This window comes from Zingiber officinale, chromosome 2A (assembly GCF_018446385.1).
Source record: "Zingiber officinale cultivar Zhangliang chromosome 2A, Zo_v1.1, whole genome shotgun sequence".
Taxonomy (NCBI): Eukaryota; Viridiplantae; Streptophyta; class Magnoliopsida; order Zingiberales; family Zingiberaceae; genus Zingiber; species Zingiber officinale.
In genome coordinates, this window is record NC_055988.1 from 141,401,109 (window position 1) to 141,413,368 (window position 12,260).

Sequence of the window (12,260 nt, forward strand, 5' to 3'; positions counted from 1 at the left end):
TATGGAGGCAGAGTTGATAGTATGCTATGAAGCATCCAATCATAGGATTTGGCTGCAAAACTTCATCATAGCATTGCAGATCATTGATGACATTGATAGGCCACTAAGGATCAACTGTGATAATAAAATTGTAGAATTGTATGCCAAGAATAATTACAGTTTGTCGAAGTCCAAGCATATCGACATCAAGTTTCTAGCAGTTAAAAAAAAGGTAGATCCGCTACCTTAGCGGCCCCCTAGTGCCGGCCCCACGGATATGGAGGGAGGTTCATGCAAGTACACAGGCCATAGGCGCATGGCGGGGTAAACCCCAGGTCGTCAGTTCCTGAGAATCGACCCCTGACCATTACGCCAGAGATACCATGCGCCCACCGTCTGCGCTACGCCCTGGGGGCAAGTTTCTAGCAGTTAAAGAAAGAGTTTAAAGTCGTCAAATTATGATAGAGCATATCAGAACAAATTCCATGTTGACAAATCTACTCACTAAGGGCTTGGTACCTAAGGTGTTTCATGCGTATGTTGTGGATATATGAGTTCTTCTTATGGTAGAAGAATTCATCTAGTTATTGTCTATATTTATCTTATTTTATTGCTCTATGTTAATAAAGACAAACATTTTTTTTTATTATAGTATGTACTTAAAGTTCAAAAGATTAATGGAATTTATATTTTTTTTGACACTCTGACTATGATATCATAATTTACTACTATTGTTTAGCATTTGATGTTTATAAATATGATGTAAATTCCTTTTGGAATCACAAAGTTTGGATCATGATTTGTTATTACAATTTAGCATAAAGTATTTTACAAATATGATTTGACCTCTATTGAGGTCATATTAGGACCAGTTGAAAATTGGTATCTACTAATCACATTTTCATGTAATTTCCACTCTACACATCTACATCTTGATCTATGTTATTAATGACATTGGTATTGTAATTACTGTTGGGACTTAGTACAGGCATATATAGTAGCTTTGACCTCTTTAGTCATACACCAATAAAGCTAATAGACGAGATTGTTTACAGGAATATTTTATACCCATAAAGTTTGATATCAGCTAAAATTTTACTTGTATTTCATAAACAATTCACAAGTAACCCAAGTGGGAGATTGTTGGTTATTATCTCCAATTAGTGGACTTAATTATAAATTGTGTATATGAGTACAAACAGAATCCATTAAAGTGATCTAACTTAAACTCATTGGATTTCAAGTTATCGAATGTGGGTTGAATGTGTAGAACCCTTTAACATGATCCATTATCATCTATAGGCTGATAACAAATTGGTTGCCTATATAAAGAGAGGTCTCCAAAGGTTTAGGATATCATATCTTAACCTAGTTTCTTGTTCCCCATTGATAAGAAATTTTTCGTTGTCGTCACCCCTAAGCCCCTTAGAAGATCTTCCTCGTTTGCTTTCGCTTCTTATTTCTCAAGATCTTCTAGACGACGCTAAAGGATATGGAGGATGACTATTCAATTAAGCTCCTTGTCATTTTTGTTTATGCTTATATATTATATCATGTTTTCAATGAAATTAGATTCAGTCTTGTGTTTTCTCGATTCAAGTTTTTATTTCGTTCCTAGAATTCGTATGATTAGGAGAAAACTCATGTCCTTTCAGGAAGAACATAGATAGGTGATAGAATAGGTAGTTCATTGAATTATTTCTTTGCTGTATTATATGACTAGGCTTGATTAATCTCTTAATTTACAGAGAGAGCCTGCTCAATTGTCAAACTAAGCTGCGAAAGATATCCCATAAATAAAGATGGGCAACCTGCTCAAGAACTTGATTGCATGAGATCGATTCCGTAAATAAAGACGATTTTATTTGATATATTTTAACTAAAGATACAACAAAGTACCAGTTGGAATTGTAGATAAAAGAAGCACATGCATGAGGCAAAATTTTGTGCTGCAAGAGGGAACCATGTCAGTGTGCAGAGCTCACATGAAGTGCGACCAAGGAAGCATAAGCGCCATCTTTGATCTTCATCAGCGTCTCATGCTTTCCTTGCTCTACTATCACTCCATTCTTGACCACAGCAATCACATCTGCTCCCTTTATGGTAGATAATCTATGAGCTATAACAACAGTGGTTCGATTGACCATGATTTGGTCTAATGCTTCTTGGACCACTCTTTCAGATTCAGCATCCAGTGCGCTCGTTGCCTCGTCCAGCAATAGGATCTTTGGGTCCTTCACGATGGCACGTGCAATAGCAACACGCTGTTTTTGCCCACCAGAGAGCTGAACTCCCCGTTCCCCGACTAATGTTTCATAGCCCTGCAATCGACAAGATCAGTATGCAAACATGATAGTACTTTGGCAAATATAAGTTTTAGGCTGTCTGATGAATGCTAAAATGTTTTATACCATATCTTGAGATTGGCATTCAACAAGTATTTTATAGAATTAGTGACAAATAAATTTGTCTGGCTAATGAACTGTAGATGCAAGATTTCAGATACAGCAACTGACTGACCTTCTGCAAACTACTAATGAACTTGTGGGCATTAGACAATTCTGCAGCAGATATGATCTCAGCTTCTGTAGCATTTCCCTCCTTTCCATAAGCGATATTAGTCCGAATTGTATCGTTAAAGAGAGATGGCTCTTGGCTCACCAAGCCCATCTGCTGCCTCAACCACCTCAGTTGAAACTTTTGAATTTCGATACCATCTAGCAATATTTCTCCAGAATCAGGATTGTAGAATCGCTGCAACAGTGATACAACAGTCGACTTCCCACTGCCGCTCTCTCCAACAAGAGCAACCGTCTGACGAGAAGCAAAAGAAAGTTGTTAAACTGATAATTCAAATTCCAAGCGTTGTAGTTTTGTGCTAACTAGCTCAACATAAACCAGCAAGTAATGATTTACCTTTCCAGAGTGGATTGACAAGCATAGATCCTGGAAAATCTGGATATCCGGGCGTGTAGGGTACCTGAAACTCACATGCCGTATTTCGATGTTTCCCTTCAATCTCTCCGGTGTCACGCCTGAATCATCACTAGAATCTATTTTAGATTTTTGGTCAAGAATGGCAAATACTGAAGCTGCAGCAGTTTTGGCTTTGGAGGAATCTGGTGCCAAGGAACTTGATTGAGATATCCCAATGGCTGCCATTGCAAGAGCAAAAACAACCTTCAAAAAAAAATTGGAGCAATATTAGTAGAAAATAATCAATTGTATTTGCTCCGATATAATGGTGTTATCTTCCTGATAGTGTACGTTGCATTGTTACATGAAATTGTTAAGACTTTTGATGAAAATATAAAGAAGAAAGGTTTCAAACTCAATACCCGGAATACTTTGGCAAAAGTAGTCTTTCCACTGTCAACCAACCTTGCTCCTGCATAAAAGCTAGCTCCATAGACACAAAACAGCAAGAAGAAGGACACACCGAAGCCAGTACCACTGATAATCCCTTGCCTAATTCCTTTTGTTGTAGGGCCTTCGCATTTCTGTTTGTACATGGTCATGATTTTCTCTTCGGCAGAAAATGAAGCAACTGTTCTGATGCTTCCTACTGCTTCAGTTGCAACTTGACTGGCTTCCTCGTACATTATCTACACCCATTTCGATTGGAACTCATCAGAAAACTTAATTTTTGATCCAGCAAATCAAGAATCACACAACTGTACTACTAGTTGTACGAAAACTGGATATGGCAATGAAAACACTACAAAAGAACTCATGAAAGGCATACCAATATAGCTAATGATTCGTACCTTTGCGTCCTTACTAAATCCCTGTATAAACTTCATCTGTACGTATCCATTGAATCCCAAGAGAGGCACCAACGCTAGGATTATTAAAGAGAGTTGCCAATTGGAGACGAAAGCAATCACCAAACCGGTGATCAATGTTGTAATGTTCTGAACAATTAATGAAAGTACATCTCCCACAAGACTTCTGACTGAAGCTGCATCTGCTGATAGCCTTGCCCCAATTGCACCACTAGAGTTCCCAGGATTATCAAACCATTCAATCTCCTTGTTAACCACTTTTTGAAATGTCATTAGCCTAATCCTCATTATTAACTTGGCTCCTGCAATACCAAAGAAGTATGTTCTAGCTGGAATAGCCAATAAAGAAATGCCGCCAAATATCAGGAACATTAACGACCATAAGTTAGAGTCTTTCTTGAGCTTGTGTGGGTCCCTCTCGTAGAATGCATTAATCACATTTGAAAGAAGAATTGCGTAGACTGGAAATATGACACCATTAACGACTGCGGCAATTGAACCAAGGATCAACACTGGAATCTCGGGCTTATTAAGATATGCTAGGCGACGGAGCGGTACTTCTTTCGCCTGTTCAGCAGGTCTTTCTGGATCCACATTCTCAGATTGATCTTGTACATCGACACTTACCGGCAAACCAAATGAAATTTGAAAGGAATTGCTGCTGCTATGTCTGCCTGATGATCCAAGGCTATTGGAACGGTGCATGGACAATTTTTTGCTAGAGGACCTAGCTGAACCAACCCACACATCAGATTTTTTTGAATCAGGTCTGTTTATACTAACTGATTCAGGGTTCATTTCTTGCAGTCGTATAAGCTGGCTATAAGCTCCATTTGGATTCTCTAGTAGCTTATCATGTGAACCTGAAAAAGAAACAAATTCAGATAATTTATGAATAGTTGTCCAATTTTCTTATGCTCAAGAACGAGAGAAGTGTGTTTACCCTTTTCGACAATTGATCCTCGATGTACCACAGCAATGGTATCCGCATTTTGAATGGTGCTTAGTCGGTGAGCAACTACAACGGTAGTACGGTTTGTCATGACTCTATCAAGTGCTTCCTGTACTATCCTCTCTGATTCTGCGTCGAGCGCACTTGTAGCTTCATCCAAAAGCAAAATACGAGGATCTTTCAGAATTGCTCGGGCAATGGCAACTCTTTGTTTTTGACCTCCAGAAAGCTGAGTTCCATGATCCCCAACCAGAGTGTCCAAACCCTGAATATTGTAGTTATCCTCAGTCCAGCATTTCAGACAAACAACTGACTTAAATTTTTCAAATTCACTTAAAATTCCAGGATTGTAAGATAGAAAAGAGCTTGCCTGTGAACTAAAAGGAACAAAGTGGTTACCTGAGGCAATTTATCGATGAATTTGGCAGCATTAGCAAGCTCCGCGGCAGCCCTGATTTCTTCAACAGTTGCATTCTCCTTGCCATAGGCTATGTTGTCTCTAATGCTAGTGGCGAACAGGACAGGTTCCTGACTCACAAGCCCAATTTTCCCTCTAATCCACCTGAGTTGAAACTCCTTGAGGTTCACCCCGTCGATGAGAACTTCACCAGCCTGAGGATCGTAAAATCTCTCAATCAAACTGACAACTGTCGACTTTCCACTTCCACTCTCACCGACCAATGCAACCGTAGTCCCTTTCTGAATGGCCAAAGAGAATCCATTAAAGATTTGCTCATCTGGTCTAGTTGGATAGCTGAAGTAAACATCTTTCAATTCAATATCCCCTTGAATATCGTCGAGCTTCTTTCCTTTGGGATCGTACGGGTCGATTTCTGTCTTTCGGTTAATCGTCTGAAACATCTTATAAGCAGCAGCTTGTCCTGCTACAAATGCCGTAATGCATGGTGCTACCTGGCCTAATGAACTGCAAAAAATTGCATCAAGATGAACAGCTAGTTTCATCATATGCTATCTGAAAAGAATAGAAAAATCATGATGCATCAGTTATGTACAGTTCTACTTCAATCCTTCACTTACAAGGATCCCGTGAGGATTGCAAATATCACATTGATGACCTTGCCACCAGTGTAATCCCTTTCCAGTATCAATTTCGCTCCGTACCATATTCCCAAGGAGTACCCAGCAAAAAAGAAGAGCATAACTGCGCCGAGACCTAATCCAGCCACAAGACCCTCCTGAACACTCGCATGGTAGGCCCTTGCCAAAGACTTATCGTACTTCGTTACTGCTAGTCTTTCTCCTGTAAATGAAGCAACCTGAAATAGGAAGGTCAGTTAAGATACGATCAAGGTTTACTAGTGATGCGAAGAAAGAAAAAAAACTGACTGTTCTAATTGAACTGATGGTCTGCTCGACGACGGTCGCAGCTTCTCCGTAAGCTGTTTGTCCTCGCGAAGCCATTTTGGAGATGACATTGGCCATGAGTCCTCCAGCAAGCACCAAAGGAGGAATGGAGCATATCATCACGAGGGTCAATAACCACCCCTCGATAAATGCTATTACAAATCCTCCAACAAAGCTTGCAATTAGCTGAATGAATTTGCCCACCTGTTGATCCAGAGAGGAGGAGCAGGATAAATAATTAAGAGTGCTTGCTGTTTCAGCGGAAAGAAAATGCATATATACATGGATCAAATAAATACCTTCTCGCCCATGGCATCCTGAATAAATACAGTATCCCCCGACATCCTCTCGACGACTTCACCTGTATTTGTTTCCTTGTCAAAAAATGCAATCTCTTGCCTTAGTATCGTATTCAAATACAAGCTCCTTATTCGTGCTGATTGCCTTTCCCCAGTAGCCATCCAACAAGCCACCTCTGAGAAAAATTAGAGTACTTAACAGAATTATGATCATGTAGAACTAGAACTGAGTCTGAAACTGCTAGGATGTCTAGCTAGTTGAAATAATATTCTTACGCAAGAAGGATGCCACGCCTGCTCCGATTGCTAGATAGACGAACTGCAGTGCTACCTGCATTCGATTGTATCAGTAAAAGTTCACTCATTCTAAGGCTAATTCTCCAGGTCAAGGAATACGTACCTTGGAAACCTCATGGAGAACATCATGTGGGTTGGACTCTCCTCCAAAGGACTGGATTAAATTTCCAAAAAGAACAGTCATGAGGGGAAGAGCAAGTCCATTCCCTACGGCACCCAACGTCCCAAGGACCATCAAGATTGCATCCGTCGAGTCTGCGAAGGAGAACAGCTTGTAAAACGGCACAGTGTGCTTGCCCTTATCCTGATTGTCGTTCTGGCTGGAGGATTCATGCTCCTGATCAGTTGCTGCAGCCTTAGAAGTAGATGCAGCATCGTTTTGCTCTTCAGATGCCATTCTCGCCCTGTAGAGATCTCATTGAATTGGAAGGTTGGATTCACGATGACTCGATCGATCAAAAACAACAACAACAACAACATAATAATAATAATATCATTGAAAAAGGAAGAAAAAGTTTGGGAGTACCTTTTTTGGGGGTTCTCTGATATGCTCCCAAATTAATGGATTGGACCTTGAAGGAATCAAGGACGTATTTTAAAGAGGGAGGGAGGGAGGGAGGGCAATGAAAGTGGTCGATCGCGATTGGTCAATTTCTTGGTGATCAAGGAGCGTCCCCGGCGTATTCTTGTCCACCACTCAGGCTCGCAAGTCAAAGATACTTTTGCTTTGGGATTCGCAGTATTCGGACGCGTGGCAGCATAAAATGTCCGCTGAGTCTTTTAGTGGAACGTCTAACTGTCCTTCAAGACTGGCGGCTCCAAGCGAACCAGAGAGTCCGATCATTAAAAGTAGGAATAGTGAGTTTCAAAAGAATTTGTTTTTTCCCCCCTACAATTCTCAATGTTTTACTTTTGGGTACACTTTTACGCAAGAAAACATCTTAATTCGAAAATTTAATATTAGCAAAAAATAATAATAATAATCAAAAAGTATCTTTGCCTATCAATTTTATATTATTTTGAAGAGCGAGTTTTTTTTAAAAAAAAATTTATCGGTAGGTGACCTCAGAATATGTCAGCTCATATCTTCAATTGGGCAGACAGGTTGTCCAATCAATTGGCTGTGCACCACTAAATTAGCGATTTTGACTATAATCCCACGTGAACTATAACTTTTTTTATAAAATAAAAATATAAAAATTCTTAAAATAGAACACAAAATAATATAAATTCTATTGTAAAATTTTAAAATAGTACATAATTTATCAATTAAAAAAAGATTATTAATTTAGGGTTATATTGAATGTTTGATTAAAATTTTAAGTAATTTTGCATGCAGTCTCTATTAGCAAATAAATTTTTACATGTAATTTTCATTCATGAAAATCTTTGTTTTCACTCCCCAGTCAAACATATTTATCTAATTGTCCATTATATTTTTAGGTACAAGAAGTCTAAAAATCAGTATAAATTATTTTAAATTCAGTATATTAAATTAGAATCTAGTATATTTTCTATCAAATTGTGTATGATTCTTTTTTCACCTCAAAATATACTCAATTTTAGTTTAATGCGCTGAATTTAATAGGAATTCTATTCATTTTTAGACTATTTGTACCGAAAAATATGAGGGTTAATTTCGATAGAAAATATACTCGATCCTAGTATAGAGTATTGGATTTTAGTGTAAAGTGCTGAATTTAACAGGAATTATACTTGTTTTTAGACTTTTTATACCTAAAAAATAAGAGGGACAATTTTGATAGAAAATATACTCGATTTTAATATAAAGTGCTGACTTTAAGAAGAATTATATTCGTTTTTGAACTTTTTGTATTCAATTTTGGGCTTTTTATACCTAAAAAATCTAAGGGGCAATTTAGGTAATAATATTTACATGAGAGAATTGAAACAAGTAATAATTTGCATGCAGGGAGTGAAAATAAAGTTTTTTGAACATGTGGATTGCATGCAAAGTTAACATTGTGATTGGAGATTTTTCACTAATTTACCGTAAAATTTTTGCATCTAATTTTTCTAACAAACATTTTGATATATATTTTTTAAATTCAATAAAGTTGCATATGTTTATTTCTTTTTCAATTTTAATTAGTTTAGAGTCACATGCTTTTCTGGTATTTTCTTGGTGTAATCGAGATTATCAAATCGACCAAGTTCAAGTTAACCTGAATTAAACTTTGATATTTGATTAATATATTAGTTGGTCAAATGAAACGATAAATAAATTAAGATTGAGAGAATACTTGATAAAGGAATGAAAAGTCCAAATGATTTACGGTTGACTGGACACTTGATGATTAAAAGTCAAATATAGAGTTAGCACGAGACGAAAATTCTAAATGAATTATAGTTGATCCTGTCGGGAAGTTGAGAAGACGGACATGCCAGAACGACTCGTCTGGAATGTTGACCGCATCTCCATGACCCAGATGGTGAGTTGTCTTCTGAGTTGACCGAGTCGTCTGAAGTCTTCCGGTCAACACTACCTGCAGCCATCGACCGGGTTGCCCCGGTCTCTGGTACCCCGGTGCTCGAGGCAGTCCCACAAATATATGAGCAGTCGAATGATAACGACACAATGAAATAAGTATGAAATGAGTACAATGACGTATCCTGCCCCTGGGGGGTGCCCTCGGATGGATGGATGAGTTGATCACGCTATTGATCGAGTCGTCGTGGCCCTGACGAGTGGATGGATGTGAACCCTCTGAGGAACCAAATTCGAGGGTGATGGCACGAAATCCTGTACGGCCTGGATCTGGAAAGCGGCATATAAACCGAGACATGACAACGGCTCGTAGGCCGATACGCGGCACACAGGCCGGATAGTACAGATAGCTCACAAGTATAATAATGATGCGAAGAATGAAATACCACGACTCGATAGCCTGAACCACATCGGCTCGCAGGCCGAACATCACCTTGGCCCGAAGGCCGGAGTAAACAAACCTGAGCTCGCCAGATGACGGCTATCCAGAGAATGACAGAGGCTGCTAAGGGAGGTAGAGGCGACGCCCACAGCCATTGGAAGCGACAGTGGTGGTGGGAGACGCCGCTGGCCGCTGGGGGAGGCGACGCCGGATGCCGGCGGCGACTGTGGCCGCGGGAGGAGGTAATGGGAGAGAAGAGGCAGCCTCCCCTCGACGTCATCCGTGTCGGTGAGAGGAGAAGGCGATCCTGTCGGGGAGAGGAAGAGGCAGAGGAAATGGCCCAGAGACGAGCGCTACCGGCAGATCTCTCAGGCGGCGGCGGCGAGAGCAGAAACCTCTGCTTCGGTCCATGATGGCGGCGGCCGAGTGAACCCGAAGGAGGAGATGGTGTCTTCGCTCGCTAGGGAGGGAGGCGGCTGAGATGTTACTGGGCAGCGTCGGTGTTGTCATCGTGAGGGAAAGCTAGTGGCGTTGGCCCTTGCGCGAGGATGGCGGCAGGGAAGCATGAACCCCCTTCCCCTCTGTGTTGGGCTGCGGCGGAGACCAAAAAACACGAACCCTACCAGGAGACGATGAAGGAGAGGGAGGGGAGTTGGCCAGTGTCGGCGTCGGAGTCGGCTCCCTGCACGAGGGGGCTGGCGGCGCAAACTACTCAAACCTCCCCCCTCTCCACTGGTGAACAGTGACAGACTTTAAAACACAACCCTACTCTTGTTAAGTGGCCAAACTGCCCTTTCTCCCCTTCCTAATTACATCTGAGTCATCCCCATATATCAGCATCACAAGCATCCCCTTCAAGTCTAGTCGAAGGAGGCGCAAGTCCGACAGACTAGACAGTCTGTCGCAAAGGCTGACTCGCTCTCGATGTCAAAGTCAAATCACGGAACCCCTCGTATCATGGCACGCGAGCGATCGCTGTCGTAATGGTGTCACAAGAGAGATGGTAGTGACGCTGAGCGAATAGCGAAGCAACGAGTGAGGCAAGCGCTAACAGAACGATGCGCGCTTAGCTGAGTGGCGAGAAAAACGTGTGTCGACCGAGCGACAAGCAGACCAAGCAGACGAGCGATGCCGAGCGGACTACGAAGAATAATTGATCCTGTCTGAACGCTGAATCAACGGACGCTGGGCACGTGGCGCTCTCCGCGTCGCTGACGTAGATCCCTGGCCGATCGTACGGTCCTCCGGAGAACCTGTAAGGAAGTCGGGCCGGGAAGGGGTTCCCGGCGACGACCCTCCGACGCTCAAGTCAGGCAAGCTAATAGTGAAGAAGTGGCTCCGAAAGTTGTAGAACGCGTACCTCCGGCGAAGTATAAGGCTCCTTATATAGAGCGGTAAAAGAGCTCACGCACACTTACCGAGGAAAATATGTGTCCTTAGCCCATACCTCGGTATGTGTTTGTCAGAAAGCTTACCTGACACCATACTGCTACAGTCTCGGCACGTCTTCGATGGGACAGCAGAACACCTTGCCGCCAGATTTGGAGTATGACCTAGTCATAGGACTTGACATGACAGCTGTCATAAGATGTTTCTCGTCCTTCTCTCCCTACTCAATGTCGGGACGTCAGACCGGCCGGCACTCATCTCCCGTCCGGCCAGCCGGCACTCACATCATGTTCGGCCCTCCATATGCATCGGTATGCTGGGGAGATCCTCGGTAAGGTGCTATGTGGGAACTGCTAGCAGTATGTTACTTTATGTCTACGGCTGAGCATGACTTCCGCTCGGCCTTTCGTTACTGTTCAATCGAGCGCCGGAACCCCGACCCTTATCGGGGCGCCTTTTACCATCGGTTATTTACCGACCGGCCGCTCGGGGGGTCGGCCCATCCTTCTCCGGTCAGCCGACCAGTCCGCCCTTCTCCGAACGGCCACCTGGCCTTTTGACTTCCACGAGCGTTGACCCCTTAAAATGGGGGTCCCCTGTTCTAACCGCCGGATCACTTGCCTCCCCCTCAAGTCTAGTCGAAGGAGGCGAAGTCCGACTGATTGGACTGCCGATCTGACTGGGTAACTGCCGCTGCATAAGTCCGCTCGGCCAGGCTTAGGGATGCTCATCCGTTCGGCGGTGTCTTGCCCGTGCTTTGTATTCTGTTGGAATCCATGCCGAATTCTTGGAGCTCGACGGTCTTCCGCTCGGCGTGTTTATAGACGCCGGCTCGTCTCTCGATATTTAACGTCGGAGCTCGACGGTCTTCCGCTCGGCGGGTTTATAGACGTCGGCTCGTCTCTCGATATTTAACATCGGAGCTCGACGGTCTTCCGCTCGGCGGGTTTATAGACGTCGGCTCGTCTCTCGATATTTAACGTCGGAGCTCGACGGTCTTCCGCTCGGCGTGTTTATAGACGCCGGCTCGTCTCTCGATATTTAACATCGGAGCTCGACGGTCTTCCGCTCGGCGTGTTTATAGACGCCGGCTCGTCTCTCGATATTTAAAGTCGGAGCTCAACGGTCTTCCGCTCGGCGGGTTTATAGACGTCGGCTCGTCTCTCGATATTTAACGTCGGAGCTCGATGGTCTTCCGCTCGGTGTGTTTATAGACGCCGGCTCGTCTCTCGATATTTAACGTCGGAGCTCGACGGTCTTCCGCTCGGCGGATTTATAGACGCCGGCTCGTCTCTCGATATTT

At 42.7% G+C, this 12,260-nt stretch overlaps 1 protein-coding gene across 1 annotated transcript; it reads right to left on the reverse strand.

The window, feature by feature from the left end:
* Positions 1-1,825: 1,825 nt before the first annotated feature.
* On the reverse strand, positions 1,826-7,508 carry LOC122042453 (ABC transporter B family member 11-like). Its single transcript, XM_042602588.1, has 13 exons — positions 7,204-7,508; positions 6,781-7,081; positions 6,657-6,711; positions 6,381-6,556; positions 6,064-6,285; positions 5,755-5,993; positions 5,116-5,641; positions 4,708-4,981; positions 3,747-4,627; positions 3,318-3,584; positions 2,896-3,159; positions 2,500-2,793; positions 1,826-2,300 (listed from the first exon to the last, which is right to left on the reverse strand). Exons 2-13 carry the CDS (start codon positions 7,072-7,074, stop codon positions 1,947-1,949), a joined length of 3,846 nt encoding a protein of 1,281 aa, XP_042458522.1. The 5' UTR covers positions 7,075-7,081; positions 7,204-7,508; the 3' UTR covers positions 1,826-1,946.
* Positions 7,509-12,260: the final 4,752 nt, after the last annotated feature.